Source organism: Liolophura sinensis, chromosome 8 (assembly GCF_032854445.1).
Source record: "Liolophura sinensis isolate JHLJ2023 chromosome 8, CUHK_Ljap_v2, whole genome shotgun sequence".
Taxonomy (NCBI): domain Eukaryota; kingdom Metazoa; phylum Mollusca; class Polyplacophora; order Chitonida; family Chitonidae; genus Liolophura; species Liolophura sinensis.
Genome location: NC_088302.1, coordinates 18,502,089 through 18,521,564, shown reverse-complemented (window position 1 = coordinate 18,521,564; position 19,476 = coordinate 18,502,089). Strand labels below are relative to the sequence as shown.

The 19,476-nt window shown below is 41.9% G+C and overlaps 2 protein-coding genes across 2 annotated transcripts; one reads left to right on the top strand and one right to left on the bottom strand.

Annotated features, from left to right (window-relative positions):
* The first annotated feature begins 7,259 nt into the window (after positions 1-7,259).
* Positions 7,260-8,671, top strand: LOC135473270 (deleted in azoospermia protein 2-like). The gene is made up of 4 exons (XM_064753117.1): positions 7,260-7,382; positions 7,448-8,088; positions 8,216-8,294; positions 8,336-8,671. Exons 1-4 carry the CDS (start codon positions 7,260-7,262, stop codon positions 8,669-8,671), a joined length of 1,179 nt encoding a protein of 392 aa, XP_064609187.1.
* Positions 8,672-9,155: 484 nt separating this feature from the next.
* Positions 9,156-15,734, bottom strand: LOC135473048 (cytosolic iron-sulfur assembly component 2A-like). The gene is made up of 5 exons (XM_064752833.1): positions 15,580-15,734; positions 13,808-13,972; positions 13,393-13,442; positions 12,593-12,638; positions 9,156-10,661 (listed from the first exon to the last, which is right to left on the bottom strand). Exons 1-5 carry the CDS (start codon positions 15,659-15,661, stop codon positions 10,564-10,566), a joined length of 441 nt encoding a protein of 146 aa, XP_064608903.1. The 5' UTR covers positions 15,662-15,734; the 3' UTR covers positions 9,156-10,563.
* Positions 15,735-19,476: the final 3,742 nt, after the last annotated feature.

The window sequence follows — 19,476 nt, the reverse complement described above, 5'->3', positions numbered from 1 at the left end:
ATGCTGTATCTGCATTTTGTCATGCACTCAGTCATGTATTTGCAGGGTGCTCTGGCTTGGAGGCCTTGCTTAGTTTGTCAAATGACTGGGTCAGTAAGCTATCTGCTCTCACGTAAAACTTTAAAGATTTCCTTCTTTCATGATGCATTTATCTATGTTTAAAACACTATGACTGCTAGTAGTTCTTGCCAGATGCGCAAGTAAATAGTATGCCATTTTCTCCTTCCAAGTAAACTTTAATACTATACTTCTGTGCTGATATACATGGTTAACTTCCACATACCAGTAGGCCTACTATAAACTTGTGTCTAAAATGTTTACCTCATAACATTTGTAGAACTAAGATGAAATCTTGCTAAATTGGCAAATCATTCACAGCACTTCACTATCTCTTATACATGTACTTTAATACTTGTCTGGCCTATATCATACAGACTTTATATACTGTCCTATGTATTATTATTATACAATGTATGACATGTATAAATTTCCTCCAACCAGGTGCTCTTGAGGTAAAATGAAAATGTCTGCTATTGGTATCCTTGAAGGATAAATTTTAGAAGTGTCTGTTTATTTAAGAAAGGTTTAAACATAGTATAAGTACATCTCATTTTGACTAAGTAGATAGTAGTAAAAAAAGTGTTAACCTGGTGCATGGATTAACCATGGTTTGTGGTGATACATCTAGATGGAGGCTAATCTAACATATCAAGTCATGTATTATATACAACATGTACAATCCTCATGTAACTTTAAGTTAATCACTCTTGGTGAAATGTGTCTGATTTCTTTAATTGAAAATACTTTTCCCTTTGCTCTTATGGGTGCTTGGTTTTGTTGGCGATACTAGTTTTAGGAGTTGATGTGACTTAGATTCGAGACTTTCTGGACATAGTGTTTTTTATACAAACCTGAAGGGGATGTTTTTAGTAGGTGTGTGATGTACATAGCAGCCTCTCAGATTCTGTACAAGCCATACGCATTCATATTATACAATTGTGCAATAATGGATTCTTTTTTACACTCCGTGCTTGCTCACGGCTTAGATACAAAGGCAGCTGAGACTTATAGTCAAGCCTTGTACTTGTTAATAATGGTTGAGCTACATGTATTTAAAACCAACTCAACTTTTTAGATCTTAAAGCAGTTGAGAGATACAGAAGAGCTTTGTCTCCCAACAGGGTTTTACTGAGTATTTGAAACTGCTGTGAAACTGGTGTTTAAAAAACAAAAGGAAAAAAGCTGTTTTGTTTGCAATTAATTCAACCATGTTTTATTATCTCTATGGTATATGCATAGTGCTAGTTTCATAGCTACGGATTTCGTTGTTATAGCACTTCAGGTTGTTGAGTTATATGTAATTGTTACCACATAATAAGTTATTGTCATTATTTATCACCATAAAGGTGTCATGGGTGAAAAAAAGAGGTGAAGACAAATGAAAAAAAAAAAAATTCATTTAAAGGTCAACAGAAAAGCTAAGAACAGTAGCTCAAACATTTCGGTAGTCCTGTTTTTTTATCATTTTTTTTTTTTTAAATAAGCACGAGTAGGAATTACCCTGTATGATAAATGATAATTTATTTCGAGTATTTATTGTTATATATGATTATATTTATTATACACAAATCATTTGACTGGATTGGAACTCGGTCAGGTTAGAAATAAAAGTTTTTTGGGGAACAACTCCTATGTGGGATTCTTGTTGTATTTCTTGTCATTCAATGATACTTGTTTTATTAGCATCTGCTTAGTATTGACTCGTTGAATTTGATTAATCAGAAACTTCTATTCCAACCTATGATTTGAACTGTTCACCTTAAGTTAGATGACAATTCACATGTTTTGATATTGTTGAAATTTGTAAGTACAGTGTAATGACACAGACTTTACCTTTACATCACACATTTCTGCAAATACTAGTAACCAGCATATTGAGTCTTAGATTAATATTTGAAGGTATTACAAAATTGTGGCCATGATTCTGTCATATGGTGGAAAAACCTTTAAGTTATTCCTAAGGAAAAGCAGTCTTTATTGGAGATATACCTTGTAACAGTCTGGTTTCACTGCCAACATAGGACAACTTTTACAATACACATAAGTTCACCAGCTGTGACCTGTAACAGTTCAGCAGCCCCTACCTTTGCCAATCATATACTGAACAAAACAACTTTACATTTGGAGAAATGAATTACCCAAAATGACCTAAACTTTCACCCATTAAAGTGCATTTTTAGAGGCTGTCTTAAAAATGTTTTAAAAAATTTTTTTGGTGCTGAAACTTACAATTTTTCTGGTAGAATATCATGCCATGTTCCAAGCAAACCTCAAAACACATTTCTAAAATCAATAGAACTCTCATAATTGGAGAAAATGGGCTAGTTAGTCATGGACGAAATTGAGGGTATATTGAAATTGGGTAATTAATATGGGTGAATACCATAATGGTTAGGTCTAACCTGAGCACCCTGCGCACTATTGCATTTGTGTTGAACCACATGGGGTGCATGCAGCAAGCTCTTGTGAAAACGCAACAATGCACTTGTGCAAGGCCATGTGACTACAATGCCATGTACTTGAGCACCAATACGTGTGCAGAATTTGCTGGTGATGTGAAAAAAACATGTTAACAATCCTTGAAAGCTGGCCCCAGATCAGGAAGGCCATCATGTGACGAGACATGCGGATGATAATCAAATTCGGCTGTGCCATCTGTGTAATCGTTACACGACCACAACATAAACCAGTAACGCACTGTCTAGGAGTTGGGCAACTGCTCAGACAAAACAAAACAGCTTGTGTGCTGCCCATCTTGTTGGGCCAATTCAGACACAGGTAAACTATAATGAGCGCCTGCGCTGGGCACAACTTCACCTGCGTTGGAAACAGAAACATTGCAACAGTATTGTGCTTAGTTTTAGCCTGCGATTTGCTAACTAAATAGTGCAAGCATGCCATTATTGACTGCTCATGGTCCAGCCCTGCAATTCCAACACCATGAACACAAAGCTGTTCTGACTTGCATTTCCCACAAAATATGGGTATTGACGCCATGAGTGGCCATGGAGATCACCTGACCCCAATCATAGCAAACACTTATGGGGTGCTTATGGGAAAAGTCTTCATGCCTTGAAATGTCAACCACAGAATGTTCAAGAAATGGTGCAAGTTGCCCATTAAAATGCTGTGTTCTTCGGCGTTAGTGAGTCAATAAGGCAATTTTGCCTTGCTGTTATGAATGCGAGAGGGGGAAATATGTAGTTACCAAACAAGTTCCAATACACATGGCTAGTCCCTGTGAAATCAAAAAGTTACCCCATCATACCACTGTTGACTGTGGAGGGTGCACCAAGCGCATCTTAATGCATAATCCTGTTTTAGTGTATACTCATTACATCCATAAACCAGATTTACTCATTACGACCACACTTTGTTCTACGTGGGTATGTTTGGAACATAAAGCAACACATGAGGTTTCTTTTTTGGTTCAGTACATAACCTGTACGTGTTCCAGTTCTATAGCTTGTACCTGTACCAGTTCTACAGCCTGTACCTGTATTAGTTCTAAAGCTTGTCCCTTTACCAGTTCTACAGCCTGTACCTGTACCAGTCCTACAGCCTGTACCTGTATTAGTTCTACAGCCTGTCCCTGTACTAGGTCTACAGCCTGTACCTGTATTAGTTCTACAGCCTGTCCCTCTACCAGTTCTACAGCCTGTCCCTGTACCAGTTATACAGCCTGTACCTGTATTAGTTCTACAGCCTGTACCTGTACCAGTTCTAAAGCCTGTCCCAGTACCAGTTCTACAGCCTGTCCCTGTACCAATTCTACAGCCTGTCCCTGTACCAGGTCTACAGACTGTCCCCGTACCAGTTCTACAGCCTGTCCCTCTACCAGTTCTACAGCCTGTCCCTCTACCAGTTCTAAAGCCTGTCCCTGTACCAGGTCTAAAGACTGTCCCTGTACCAGTTCTACAGCTTGTCCCTGTACCAGTTCTACACCCTGTCCCTGTACCATTTCTACAGCCTGTCCCTGTACCAGGTCTACAGACTGTCCCTGTACCAGTTCTACCACCTGTCCCTGTACCAGTTCTACAGCTTGTCCCTGTACCAGTTCTACAGCCTGTACCTGTACCAGTTCTACGGCCTGTCCTTGTACCATTTCTACAGCCTGTCCCTGTACCAGTTCTACGGCCTGTCCCTGTACCAGTTCTAAAGCCTGTCCCTATACCAGTTCTACGGCCTGTCCCTGTACCAGATCTACGGCCTGTCCCTGTACCAGTTCTACGGCCTGTCCCTGTACCAGTCCTACGGCCTGTCCCTGTACCAGTTCTACAACCTGTCCCTGTACCAGTCCTACGGCCTGTCCCTGTGCCAGTTCTACGGCCTGTCCCTGTACCAGTTCTACAGCATGTCCCAGTACCAGGTCTACGGTCTGTCTCTGTATCAGGTCTACAGACTGTCCCTGTACCAGTTCTACAGCCTGTCCTAGAACCAGTTCTTCGGTCTGTCCCTGTACCAGTTCTACGGCCTGTCCCTGTTCCAGTTCTACAACCTGTCCCTGAACCAGGTCTACGGCCTGTACCTGTACCAGTTCTACAGCCTGTCCCTGTAGGCCTACCAGGTCTACGGCCTGTCCCTGTACCAGTTTTTAAGCCTGTCTCTGTCCCAGATCTACAGCCTGTCCCTGTACCAGTTCTACAGCCTGTACCTGTACCAGTTCTATGGCCTGTCCCTCTACCAGATCTACAGACTGTCCCTGTACCAGTTCTACCACCTGTCCCTGTACCAGTTCTACAGCTTGTCCCTTTACCAGTTCTACAGCCTGTACCTGTACCAGTTCTACGGCCTGTCCTTGTACCAGTTCTACAGCCTGTCCCAGTACCAGTTCTACAGTCTGCCCCTGTACCAGTTCTACGGCCTGCCCCTGTACCAGTTCTACGGCCTGTCCCTGTACCAGTTCTATAGCCTGTCCCTGTACCAGTTCTACAGTCTGCCCCTGTACCACATCTATGGCCTGTCCCTGTACCAGTTCTACGGCCTGTCCCTGTACCAGTTCTACGGCCTGTCCCAGTACCAGGCCTACAGCCTGTCCCAGTACCAGGTCTACAGCCTGTCCCTGTACCAGGTCTACAGACTGTCCCTGTACCAGTTCTATAGCCTGTCCCTGTACCAGTTCTACAGTCTGTCCCTGTACCAGTTCTATGGCCTGTCCCTGTGCCAGTTCTATAGCCTGTCCCTGTACCAGTTCTACAGTCTGCCCCTGTACCACATCTATGGCCTGTCCCTGTACCAGTTCTACGGCCTGTCCCTGTACCAGTTCTACAGCCTGTCCCAGTACCAGGTCTACGGCCTGTCCTTGTACCAGGTCTACAGACTGTCCCTGTACCAGTTCTATAGCCTGTCCCTGTACCAGTTCTACAGTCTGTCCCTGTACCAGTTCTACGGCCTGTCCCTGTGCCAGTTCTACAGCGTGTTCCTGAACCAGGTCTACGACCTGTACCTGTACCAGTTCTACAGCCTGTCCCTGTACCAGGACTACGGCCTGTTCCTGTACCAGTTCTTAAACCTGTCCTTGCACCAGTTCTTAATCCTGTCTCTGTACCAGATCTGCAGACTGTCCCCGTACCAGTTCTACGGCCTGTCCCCGCACCAGGTCTACAGACTGTCCGTTTACCAGTTTTACCACCTGTCCCTGTACCAGTTCTACAGCCTGTCCCTATACCAGTTCTACAGCCTGTACCTGTACCATTTCTACGGCCTGTCCTTGTAGCAGTTCTACAGCCTGTCCCTGTACCAGGTCTACAGACTGTCCCCGTACCAGTTCTACAGCCTGTCCCTGTATCAGTTCTACGGCCTGTCCCTCTACCAGTTCTTCAGCCTGTACCTGTGCCATTTCTACAGCTTGTTCCTCTACCAGTTCTACAGACTGTCCCTGTACCAGTTCTACAGCTTGTCCCTGTACCAGTTCTACAGCCTGTCCCTGTACCAGATCTACGGCCTGTCCCTGTACCAGTTCTATGGCCTGTCCCTGTTCCAGTTCTACAACCTGTCCCTGAACCAGGTCTACGGCCTGTACCTGTACCAGTTCTACAGCCTGTCCCTGTAGGCCTACCAGGTCTACGGCCTGTCCCTGTACCAGTTTTTAAGCCTGTCTCTGTCCCAGATCTACAGCCTGTCCCTGTACCAGTTCTACAGCCTGTACCTGTACCAGTTCTATGGCCTGTCCCTCTACCAGATCTACAGACTGTCCCTGTACCAGTTCTACGGCCTGTCCTTGTACCAGTTCTACAGCCTGTCCCAGTACCAGTTCTACAGTCTGCCCCTGTACCAGTTCTACGGCCTGCCCCTGTACCAGTTCTACGGCCTGTCCCTGTACCAGTTCTATAGCCTGTCCCTGTACCAGTTCTACAGTCTGCCCCTGTACCACATCTATGGCCTGTCCCTGTACCAGTTCTACGGCCTGTCCCTGTGCCAGTTCTACAGCGTGTTCCTGAACCAGGTCTACGACCTGTACCTGTACCAGTTCTACAGCCTGTCCCTGTACCAGGACTACGGCCTGTTCCTGTACCAGTTCTTAAACCTGTCCTTGCACCAGTTCTTAATCCTGTCTCTGTACCAGATCTGCAGACTGTCCCCGTACCAGTTCTACAGCCTGTCCCCGTACCAGGTCTACAGACTGTCCGTTTACCAGTTTTACCACCTGTCCCTGTACCAGTTCTACAGCCTGTCCCTATACCAGTTCTACAGCCTGTACCTGTACCATTTCTACGGCCTGTCCTTGTAGCAGTTCTACAGCCTGTCCCTGTACCAGGTCTACAGACTGTCCCCGTACCAGTTCTACAGCCTGTCCCTGTATCAGTTCTACGGCCTGTCCCTCTACCAGTTCTTCAGCCTGTACCTGTGCCATTTCTACAGCTTGTTCCTCTACCAGTTCTACAGACTGTCCCTGTACCAGTTCTACAGCTTGTCCCTGTACCAGTTCTACAGCCTGTCCCTGTACCAGATCTACGGCCTGTCCCTGTACCAGTTCTATGGCCTGTCCCTGTTCCAGTTCTACAACCTGTCCCTGAACCAGGTCTACGGCCTGTACCTGTACCAGTTTTTAAGCCTGTCTCTGTCCCAGATCTACAGCCTGTCCCTGTAGGCCTACCAGGTCTACGGCCTGTCCCTGTACCAGTTTTTAAGCCTGTCTCTGTCCCAGATCTACAGCCTGTCCCTGTACCAGTTCTACAGCCTGTACCTGTACCAGTTCTATGGCCTGTCCCTCTACCAGATCTACAGACTGTCCCTGTACCAGTTCTACCACCTGTCCCTGTACCAGTTCTACAGCTTGTCCCTTTACCAGTTCTACAGCCTGTACCTGTACCAGTTCTACGGCCTGTCCTTGTACCAGTTCTACAGCCTGTCCCAGTACCAGTTCTACAGTCTGCCCCTGTACCAGTTCTACGGCCTGCCCCTGTACCAGTTCTACGGCCTGTCCCTGTACCAGTTCTATAGCCTGTCCCTGTACCAGTTCTACAGTCTGCCCCTGTACCACATCTATGGCCTGTCCCTGTACCAGTTCTACGGCCTGTCCCTGTACCAGTTCTACGGCCTGTCCCAGTACCAGGCCTACAGCCTGTCCCAGTACCAGGTCTACAGCCTGTCCCTGTACCAGGTCTACAGACTGTCCCTGTACCAGTTCTATAGCCTGTCCCTGTACCAGTTCTACAGTCTGTCCCTGTACCAGTTCTACGGCCTGTCCCTGTGCCAGTTCTATAGCCTGTCCCTGTACCAGTTCTACAGTCTGCCCCTGTACCACATCTATGGCCTGTCCCTGTACCAGTTCTACGGCCTGTCCCTGTACCAGTTCTACAGCCTGTCCCAGTACCAGGTCTACGGCCTGTCCTTATACCAGGTCTACAGACTGTCCCTGTACCAGTTCTATAGCCTGTCCCTGTACCAGTTCTACAGTCTGTCCCTGTACCAGTTCTACGGCCTGTCCCTGTGCCAGTTCTACAGCGTGTTCCTGAACCAGGTCTACGACCTGTACCTGTACCAGTTCTACAGCCTGTCCCTGTACCAGGACTACGGCCTGTTCCTGTACCAGTTCTTAAACCTGTCCTTGCACCAGTTCTTAATCCTGTCTCTGTACCAGATCTGCAGACTGTCCCCGTACCAGTTCTACAGCCTGTCCCTGTACCAGGTCTACAGACTGTCCGTTTACCAGTTTTACCACCTGTCCCTGTACCAGTTCTACAGCCTGTCCCTATACCAGTTCTACAGCCTGTACCTGTACCATTTCTACGGCCTGTCCTTGTAGCAGTTCTACAGCCTGTCCCTGTACCAGGTCTACAGACTGTCCCCGTACCAGTTCTACAGCCTGTCCCTGTATCAGTTCTACGGCCTGTCCCTCTACCAGTTCTTCAGCCTGTACCTGTGCCATTTCTACAGCTTGTTCCTCTACCAGTTCTACAGACTGTCCCTGTACCAGTTCTACAGCTTGTCCCTGTACCAGTTCTACAGCCTGTCCCTGTACCAGATCTACGGCCTGTCCCTGTACCAGTTCTATGGCCTGTCCCTGTACCAGTTCTACAGCCTCTATCTGAACCAGTTCTACAGCCTGTCCCTGTACCAGTTCTACAGAATGTACCAATTCTATATAGATGTACTGAACCTAATATAACCAGAAACTGGGCTTAATTGCCGCTTTATGGAGTCAGTCAATGCCTCCTTGTGTGAACACTTCAAACACTAAGTGGGGCTCAGTTGGTTAGCGTGTTAGTACAGTGTAATGACCCAGGAGTCTCTCACCAATGCGATCGCTGAGTTCAAGTCCAGCTCATGTTGACTTCCTCTCCGGCCGTACGTGGGAAGGTATGTCATCAACATGCCGATGGTTGTGGGTTTCCCCTGGGCTCTACTTGTTTTCCACCCACCATAATGCTGGCCGCCGTCGTATAATTGAAATATTCTTGAGTACGGCGTAAAACACCAATCAGATAAATAAATAAACCAAACACTAAGTACTGAACCACATAAGAGAAAAGATATAGCAAGATTTTTTTGAACAATAATAAAAATATTTATTCCATAGTAACAAACATATATTTCATACATTCATGTACATTAAAAGAATCACCGAGATCCATAATGATAATCTGATCATCAATAATCTTTCTTCTTAATCTCCCATTTACGTAAATTTTATACAATTATTTTTTTTATCTTTTATATGCTGAATGTTCAAATCTTACATGTAAAAATGGCAGCAAAGATAAGCGCAATTTGCCTAGACACTTCATAAACAATGGTGTATCAGCCTATGAATACATGCATACATGTTGACCTCCACAATAAAAAGACATTTCACTAAGACTCATTGTACCTCATCCAAGTCTAAGGGTTTAAGTGTTAGAGTAATTGTATGAAAATACACAACAAACCAAGGTCCATGACAGCTGAAAAGTACTTTTCAAAAGTTACCTTGATTTTCAGCCAAAGTAGATTCTTTTCCAGTACAAACTGTCATGATTATATTTACTTCTGTGCCTTCTGGATGCAACAAAAAAACAATATCTCAAACAATCAGTTGTGCATAAATTTTGTTGAAAATAATACATAGAACAGAAAATACTTAATAGTATACCACCAAAGACCATGTTGGAGTAAACAAATTTTCATATCACTATTTTTCCAATATCAAAACCAGGCTTTGCAACCTGTCCATTCCATAATTAATGCTGGATACTATCTTTTTTTACACTTCTCATTAATTTCTTTTTAAGAACAAATACATCCTGTAAAACTGAAAAATCTAGAATTTACACAAGACATCTCTAACTGATAAGGTGTATGAACACGTAAGGATTATGACAATCCGTGCTGATTTGCTAAAAATCACTACAATCATCAGTGTGGGAACAAACTTTTGAAGTGGCCAAAGGGGCATAACTCTATCCAGCAGTTGGCTGCTTGGTTATAAAGCTCTACACTGCCCAAATTGTACAGTGAGTTAGAACGCTGAATTCAAAATCCTTTTAAAAATTTGAGTAAAAATTAAGCCTTTCTCAGAAAAGCTATTGATTTGGATCAAGTGTTACTTCCCATTTTTTGTGTATTATATCAGCTTTCAGCGTACACCCGATATACACCTCATCTTTACCTCACACTCAGGTGTAAACCTTGTGTCTATAAGGGATGCTGAAATTCCACATATTTGCTTTTTTTTTTTTTTTTTAAATTTATTTTTATCATGTCTGGTGATCAACACCGCTAAAATAATCTTTTACAATACACAAATTCCCACTTTCAATACATGCCAATCCTTTCACAACTGATTCCTAAAAGCTACAAGCTACACTGCTTCCTCCTTGAAGGGTCTTCAGTCTACTCTGAGAGAGAGTTGTGATTCGTTGTAGCTCTGCAATAGTTGTATGCCACATAATCTCTGACAAATGAGAATACAAGCACGATCACATGATGGAAGAATACAATGCACAGCTCGGACCTGTGCAAGATCAGCTGATGAAGCTGTGATCCTCCTGAAGCTGTGATTGGAGTCCTCACCAATCCTCATCAGTCCTCATCTTTCACGCACCTGTCCACCAGTTCACGCAGGTTAGGGTTCTCCATGGCAGCCATGATCCTCTCCTTGTCATTGATCTGTTTTGTAACTGGACAAAATATAAATGATTTCACTTAAGAATTTGTTTATCGTTTAACATGAAGCTTAAGAAGAATTTTTCACTTAGTTGATGGCTAAGAGTTCATCTGAACTCAATATACATGTTCATGTACCCAAACATATTCCCAATTATAAAGGAAACTGCCAACCCGAATAACTCAGGAACTGCAGAAAGGCACAACACATCATCACTTCTGTATCTATGTCTCTCCCAAATATTTAACCTGCTCATGCACAGCAACTGGCAAAGATACAGACAGACAGACAAACAGAGACAGAATTGTGACACCATAATACTTTTTTATTTACTTCATTAGAGTTATTTTCATACCTCAAGAATATTTTACTTATAAGACAGTGGCGAGTATTATGGCTGCAAGAAACCAGGCACACCTTCAAAAGTACAACCGGAGAGGAAGCCAACATGAGACACCATAATACAATCGATAGATAAGACTGCACTTGCAAATCACTCATCACCACGTGACTGCTAGAATGGCAATGCCACATGACGTCTGCATTTGACTGCGCTAACCTACTCCCTCCTCAATCTATCCCAGTAATAATAACAACAAAAATTATTGCATGCTACAAGGAGACACACCCTTGATACACCCTAAATTTCGTCAATGATTAACCTGATTAATTGATATTTCCTGACTGAGAGTTCTAGAGTTTAGAAAGGTGTTTTGAGGTTTGCTTAGAACATGGGATGGTATTCTGCTTGAAAACTGTAATTTTCAGCACCAAAATACTATAGTGTGACATTTATATGCCATTAAAAAAATGCACTCTGTAGGCCAAATTTTAGGTGATTTGACCAGTGAAGTGGAATATTCATTAAATATTCCACAATCTGACATTATGATCTGCTACAAGGACACACCCCATTGATATATCAGACATTATGGTTTGCTACAAGGAGACACACTCTTGATATACATGTATCAGACATCATGGCCTGCTACAAGGAGACACACTCTTGATATATCAGACATCATGGCCTGCTACAAGGAGACACACTCTTGATATATCAGACATCATGGCCTGCTACAAGGAGACACACTCTTGATATATCTGACATCATGGCCTGCTACAAGGAGACACACTCTTAATATATCTGACATCATGGCCTGCTACGAGGAGACACATCGTTGATATATCTGACATTATGGCCGGCTACAAGGAGACACACTCTTGATGCATCTGACATTATGGTTTGCTACTTCCAAATATATGGCCAGCTACAAGGAGGAACGCCTTGTGAAACATACAAAATTTATTCTGTTTAAGATGATGATAAACCTAAAACAAGAAACCTTGAGTACAAACAGAAGAACAAGAGCACTGAGGCTCTGATCTAGTTTTCTGTCCTTGACTTAAAAACTCACCCATGAAAGTGCCCTTTTAAATGCAAAAAGAGAGGATGAAATGGTTCTTTTGGTTCTGCAATATACATTTTTCAAGTAGGACATCATTCTGCCCTCAAAATAACTTTGAAACACCAGTCATGAAAACTTTAGGTCAAATACAGCATTGGTTTATAAGTGATAACATAACAATACATGGTGGTATGCACAGCTGGTCAGCTCATGGGACTACCGCTATCATATTAAAAGGGGGCCTCCGTGGCTCAGTTGGCTAGCCCGCTAGTACAGCATAATGACCCAGGAGCCTCTAACCAATGCCATCGCTGCGAGTTCAAGTCCAGCTTATGCTGGCTTCCTCTCCGGCCATAAGTGGGAAGGTCTGCCAGCAGCCTATAGATGGTTGTGGGTTTTCTCCAGGCTCTGCCCGGTTTCCTCCCACCACAATGCCATCGTATAAACGAAATATTCTTGAGAACGGCATAAAACACCAATCAAATAAATAAATAAATCATATTACAAAAAGAAACTGAAAGTTAAGAGAAACGCTTACTTTCATCCCCTGTTGAATGTGTGCCCTTTTTAATAAAAATGTCAATCTGAAAAAAAAAAAAAACATCGTACAGCCATTGAACAATGCTAATTTTATTAAATCTCTAAGTCATGGTCAAAAGTCATTGTATATGTAGGTAGCTGTTTTGAGCTGGTCCAATTTTAACCAGTTGAAAAGTTCTGTATCAATCAGAATGTCAGAAAATACATGTGGTATAAAATAGCTTAAATATGCAACTTATGTTCCTTTTCTGCATATAACAAAGGATTTTGGGGGAGGGGAGGGGGAGGGGAAGGGGTGTGTGGATGTGGGGTTGTGGGAATGGAATGTAGCTGTGTGACATGACTGACACCCAACTCTGTGACACGGTCACCAAATTTACAATAACAGCAATATCACACACTACAATATTGCACACGGTTCCATGAGATCACAGGTTCAAATCCAGTTTCAGCCTGTTGGGCAGCAGCTTTGTCCAGTGCCAATCAAGATGTGTTGGCTCTCACATGCTCTTCACAGTATGACCATTGTCATTAAGGTGAAATATTATTAAAAACAGTGTAAATGAACAATAAATCAATAAAGAAATGTAATCTTCCACAACTTGAAGGTACAAATGCAAATTCACAATGACGGTGACATCCCAGATATAGGAATTTGTGTTGCCCTGCATTCAGGTCCCACTGTAAGTGGATGTCAGAAATTTGACCAACTAGCCAACCCAAGGACAGATGGAACAATCACCTTAAATAACTGCCAAGTTGCAGTCATAATATACTGTTTGTAGATACAAATCATACCTTATGTTTATCTGGCAAACCTCTCTGTACTTTGGTCCTCAGACATAAACCTGGAAAATAATCAAACCAGCAGTAGTCTTTTAACCTTGGTGACAGTAAACAAAAATGACTTCAAAGTATCCTGTTACATATATTATCTGTACTCTGTCACAATCAACCAAATACTCCAACACGTCCAAATTGTGTTATCCTATACTTGCACACAAATACCACCACCAGATCTGATGTCATACAGATCTGACACCTGTGTCTAACAAATTACTCCGACACTAGACTAGACACCAACTTAAACATACAGAATAAGAATAAGATGAAAGCCTCAGATACTGCTAGGCATGCTGATTGAAGTATGGATGGTTTTACGCGGCCATGATCGGTTTGTACAGTGAGTGTGCACTTGTGGTACTGTGCTGACCTATAATGGATGCCAGTGAGCAATGTGGGATGGTGGGAGTGAACTCTATGTTGACTAGATACTGATCCTCATCTATCCTCTCCACTGTGACTCCATCTTCATACACAACAGCCAAGTCCTCCAGAGTCTGGGGTTTTTCAGGGTCCTGGATGTCCTTTATCAGGTCTGACAAACAAAAACAAAGACAAACAATGAAGCACACGGAACATACATTACATAAATTAAACTACATCTAGGCATGAAGATTATCAGTGTTTTCCATGAGCATCAATTTACATGTCAACATTCCATTTTCTTTTGTTATAACATAAATTTATCTGCTGAAGACGTATAAAGTTTTCCAGATATTAAACAGTCTTGAAACAGTATATAAACAAACTCACTCGTACTGCAAATGAACTTAAATTGATGCTCCCTGCCATACTGTGGGTGACACAAACACAAAGGGTGCGATCAGGTAGAATTTGCAGACTCTGACGTTACAAAACATTGGTTTAAAACAGCAGCCCTCACCAAGACAGAAGAAAAGGCCGACTGGAATCGATGCCTTGGCTATTTGGCTTTACCGCAATACCAAATTAATGATGATTTGGGCAATATCCTTTGTGCTTGCTGTTGCTGTTGAGAAGTAGGTGGTATTTGAACAGTAATAATGTAACATGGCGATATCAATCTGTGTAAAGTTAGAACTCATAGTCATATAGTATTATAGAACCATAGGTTTTCTCATGTTTTTCATCAAAAATATTTATTCATTTGATTGGCCTTTTACACTGTACTCCAGAATATTTCACTTATTCGGCGGCGGCCAGCATTATCGTGGGAGGAATCTGGACAGAGCTCGAGGGAAACCCACGACCATCCGCAGGTTGCTGACAGATCTTCCCATTTACAGCTGGAGAGCACGCCAGCATGTCAACATAAGTAGTATGTATGTATGTACGTATGCTTGGATTTTAACATCATACTTAACAATTTTTCAGCCATATGACGATAAGGGGTTATGGTGTGTGGTGAGTCCATGCCCCCTAAATGCTGCCGTCAATGAAGTTTCATGTCAAAGACACCAGACAAGACACCCCATCCAGTCACATTACACTGACACTGGGACAACCAGTACAGTTTCCTTGCTCTAACGTCTCAGTGCTGAGATCCCATGTCTCCCAACTTTGTGGCAGACGCTCTAACCATTACGCCGCAAAAGCGGTCCTCAGCGTAAGTATTGAGCATAAGACTAGAGAAAACCTTGCAAACATGAGCAATGTCTGACCAGATTCAGTTTGGTTGCTGGTTTACTGATGAGCATGGATACCACTGGATGCTTGGAGTCACAGGAAAGTAGAATACATTCAACTCCAAACAAATTCTGAGTCAGCATGATCGCCAGTGTAGACTGATTAAAACCGTCGCCCTACTAGATGCTCCCAGTTGCCTTGTGTTGACAAAAACCTGGTTGCTCTAATTCGCAAGGAAGATTTATGCCAGTCATAAGATAAATGAACAAATCTATAGCAAGTCGGAACTACTTAAAACTACCAGCAGAGAAGTAAACTATAGCCAAATAATTAAACTCCAGATTTTTAAATGGTGCTCGCTGTGACATTTGCTTGGAGTTGCCCTTAGCCAAACTAAAATTTTGCCAAACCTGTCAGAGCAATAACGAACTATCTCATAACAGAACACAAAGTCCAGTATAGCAGCACTGAATCTGCAGGCTGTGCAGCGGAGCTGTGGATAGTCAGGTGACAATCGCTGCAAACAAATCAATGTACCATATACTGTTTCCTGCATCAATTTCAACTCAGGATCTTCCTTCTTCTCTCGCACCTCTTCAAGTGGAATTGTTGCAGACATTCCGGAGTTCACATCGGAATGACGGGAATAAACTGGACAGGAACTCAGCCAAGCTTTTCCTCAGGATTACAGACGACAGACTTTCTTTGCGGTAAATTGCGCCTTCAAGACAGAAGAGCTCTTTTACAAAGAGAGTGGCTTCCCTTGAACCGTGAGCATGCAATCCTTGTGTATTTTTAGCCAATGTCACCGGTAGAACACTTGTATATTGATTCTACATTATGTTCTTTAAAACGATTTGGGGAAAAAGAATCCATGCATGATTTCTGTTTAGTATCTTACGTCAGAAAACTGTATATACAGGTAACCTAATATTCCTTATAGACACGAGGATGTTAATTATTTTGTTATGCGTTTTAACCCCTTACACATGTGTGGAGAGAGAGTGAAAGAGAATAGTATCCAATCGAATTTTTGCTATCATTCTATACAACCCAAATAATTACCGTACCTTTCACAAAATACCAGTCTAGTCTGTGCACGTGTTACTGTTCGAAATCGGTAGAATTCGAATCATTTCCCTTTACTAGTGTTTCACACCCTTAAACAGTCAACTGTTCATCGCCGGAGATCATCAGAGGCGTAGGAAGCAATTTCAGAGGGGGGAGGGGGGCAAAAGTCCCAGCAAAAAAAAGGCGAGGGCACAGGGGACGCTAAGGCCCCGGAAGCTCTGAAGGAGCTATATCGCCTTAGAGACGATTTGCCGTATCTTAGATATGCCAATTGAGGTGTTATTGACTATTTAAGTCTGCCTGAAACAACTGAAACAGACGTTTAGCTCAATTGTTGACGCTTTTGCCTGGAGAACCACGGGTCAACAAAGAACATTGTATCGATTTATCCAGAATTCAACATAAAATTTATGCTTGTCGGAAAAAGGTTGGTGTAAATTGACCATTACAAGCATTTATCTCGTGTGGAGGAGAATCGGGGGAAAGAAATATCCATGTTTTTACTGGGCCTTGGTGGTGAACTTGCCGGTCTATTCGCGCTGACTTGCTTTCGATTGAAATCAGAGTTATTCACACTCTTTGATCAGGCCTTTGGCTCAGAAAAAAGGCTTGCGCCTGATATAGGGTAATTGTCAGTATCGCACCACAGTCGGTACCATGACAGTTGTTTTCCAGTTATTGCTATCAGTAAAATCATGCCAAAGATTATCAAACCGTAGCATTTAAACATCAGTTCAAGAAAAACATAATCATATCGTCTTCAGTTCAAGGCAAATGATAACAGGTAAAATTTCAATTTAATACACATTGAAAAACATGATATAATCAATTAAAAACAGTTTGGATTTTGAGCAAACCATGATACTACTTTTTCCGTACAATTTGGTTGCCGCTAAAGACAATTACAAATACAGCGTTGTCGCTTTTCCAGACTTATTTAAAGCCTTTGACACTGTCAGCCATCACATTCGATTGAAAAACACTTGAGCATTATGGGTTTCAAGGCTTCTCATACACATGGTTTAGGAGCTACCTTTGAAACCGTGTGCAGCATATTTCGCTTTATGACACGTAACCCTGAAAATGGCGCTTTGGAGTTCCGCAGGGATCTGTACTGGTACCTATGATATTTTTACTCTACATCACATGTTATAAATGTCCTAGATCTTATTTTATTTGCTGATGATACCAGCTCGTCTTGTTCCTCTTCAGATGCGTGATTTGGCATTGTTGTTATGGACAAAGAACTGGAGAAAAGGTTTATATGGCTTTCTGCCAATTGTTTATCTTGTGATGTTGATGCTAATTGTACAGACCCTAGGAAGAAAACCGGAAAACTGGCAAAGTTAATTATATCAAACAAAAGAAACAGAAAGGGTTTAAAAAGTATCAATTTCTTGGCATCTATTTCAGTGAAAAACTTAATTGGAAATCTCCTGTAAATTATGTACGTTAAAAAGTATCTAGAAATATCGGTGTACTTAATCATATAAAATTCTCTGTGAACAAAGAATCACTATTCATATGATATACTATTCTCTCACTTTCCCTAATTTGTTATATTTGCCATCACCCACCCACTCGTTCTGTGCTTTGAACATGTGTATCATGCGGTTCCAACTTCTGGAGGCGATAAGAATGGGTCGGTAATGGGCCGTCTCCCACTAACCTATCTCTTCCATTGGTTGGGATAGTTATGTTGACAAAATTCACTCTTGCTTTTATTATTATTTCACTGTTTAAGTCCTTTGCATTGATTTAATATATATATATATATATATATATATATATATATATATATATATATATATATATATATATATACAGTGTACTGATTCATTGTGCTGCGCTAGCTCGGTATATATATATATATATATATATATATATATATATATATATATATATATATATATATATATATATATATATATATTTCAAAATCTTGTTGCAAGTGGTTTACACAATCCAAATTACCATGTTTTCCAACGCATATCTAATGTAACATATTGTTTCAAATTGTTTGTGTCTGAGGGCCTCAGGGTAGATTAACCCAGTGTTGACTAAGCATACGCATTGTATTTTATCCTCTTGATATAAAGCCATTATTATTATTATTATTACATGGCAATACTGTTTGAGGTAACACTTATCAGACGCCTTTACATTTTTGTATTACAGAAACATGCAGTTCACGTGATTAATCTTTCTAGCCGCCTTGAACACATCCAACCATTTTCTACAAGCTTAAAAAAACTACCTTCATATCAGTTAATTAAGTCTTCAAATTTATTACTGGCATATAGATTCTAGTATATGTCGGATACTATCCCGCCTAGTTTCACTCAGTGTCTCTTTAAACGTGCTGAAACACCAGAGTCAAGCTATTTAATTTTGTTAGACAAATTCATGTCAAATTTTTCAATTGTTTTGCTACCCATCTTCAGGGCTTAAGGAATGGACCAAATTATCAACAGAACTTCGATGTACTGCTTCAATGTCTTTGTTTAAATGTAAATTAAAATTCCATCTAGTTATTCATGTATTTAATCTAATGATGTTTACTCACTGTCCTAATGTTTTAATTGGTTTGAAATTCTTTTCAATAGAAGTAGGATTGAAGTTCTTTGATTTCTGCAAGGGATAGAGCATTCTTTACTCCCGCCATATGTACGCCAAACTCCAACAGAATGCATATTGTTTTTTGCTGTTGTTGTTGTTGTTGTTTATGTGCATATGCTGGATAAAAGTCAAATCAAAAAGTCAAATTAAATCAGAACTGGTGAGGCTACTGATTCATTGTGCTGCGCTAGCTCGGTATAACTACTCGGGAAGGGAGACACCCGGTCTACGGCCGTAAACAGCATTGCTGCGCTAGCTAGGTATAACTACTCGGTAACGGAGACACCCGGTCTACGGCTGTAAACATCAGTGCTGCGCTAGCTCGCTGTAATTACTCGGTCACGGAGATACCCGGTTTACGGTCTCAAACATCAGTGTTGCGCTAGCTCTCTATAACTACTGGTCACGGAGACACCCGTGACATCATTGCTGCGATAACTCGGTATAACTACTCGGTAACGGAGACACACGGTCTACCGCCGTAAACATCAGTGTTGCGCTAGCTCGCTATAACTACTCGGTCATGGAGACACCCGGTCTACAGCCGTAAACATCAGTATTGACAAAGATTTTTTTTTATAGCTGAGATCTCCACATGCAAAACTTTTGAGGTGCAAAATCAGCGCTCCTCCACGGAACAGCCGTGCATTGATTTCGTAATGCTCATCTTATCCTTTATTCTGAAATATCCTTTTAAGATCGACGTTTAAATAACATGTATAAAAACATAGGACTGATCTGAAT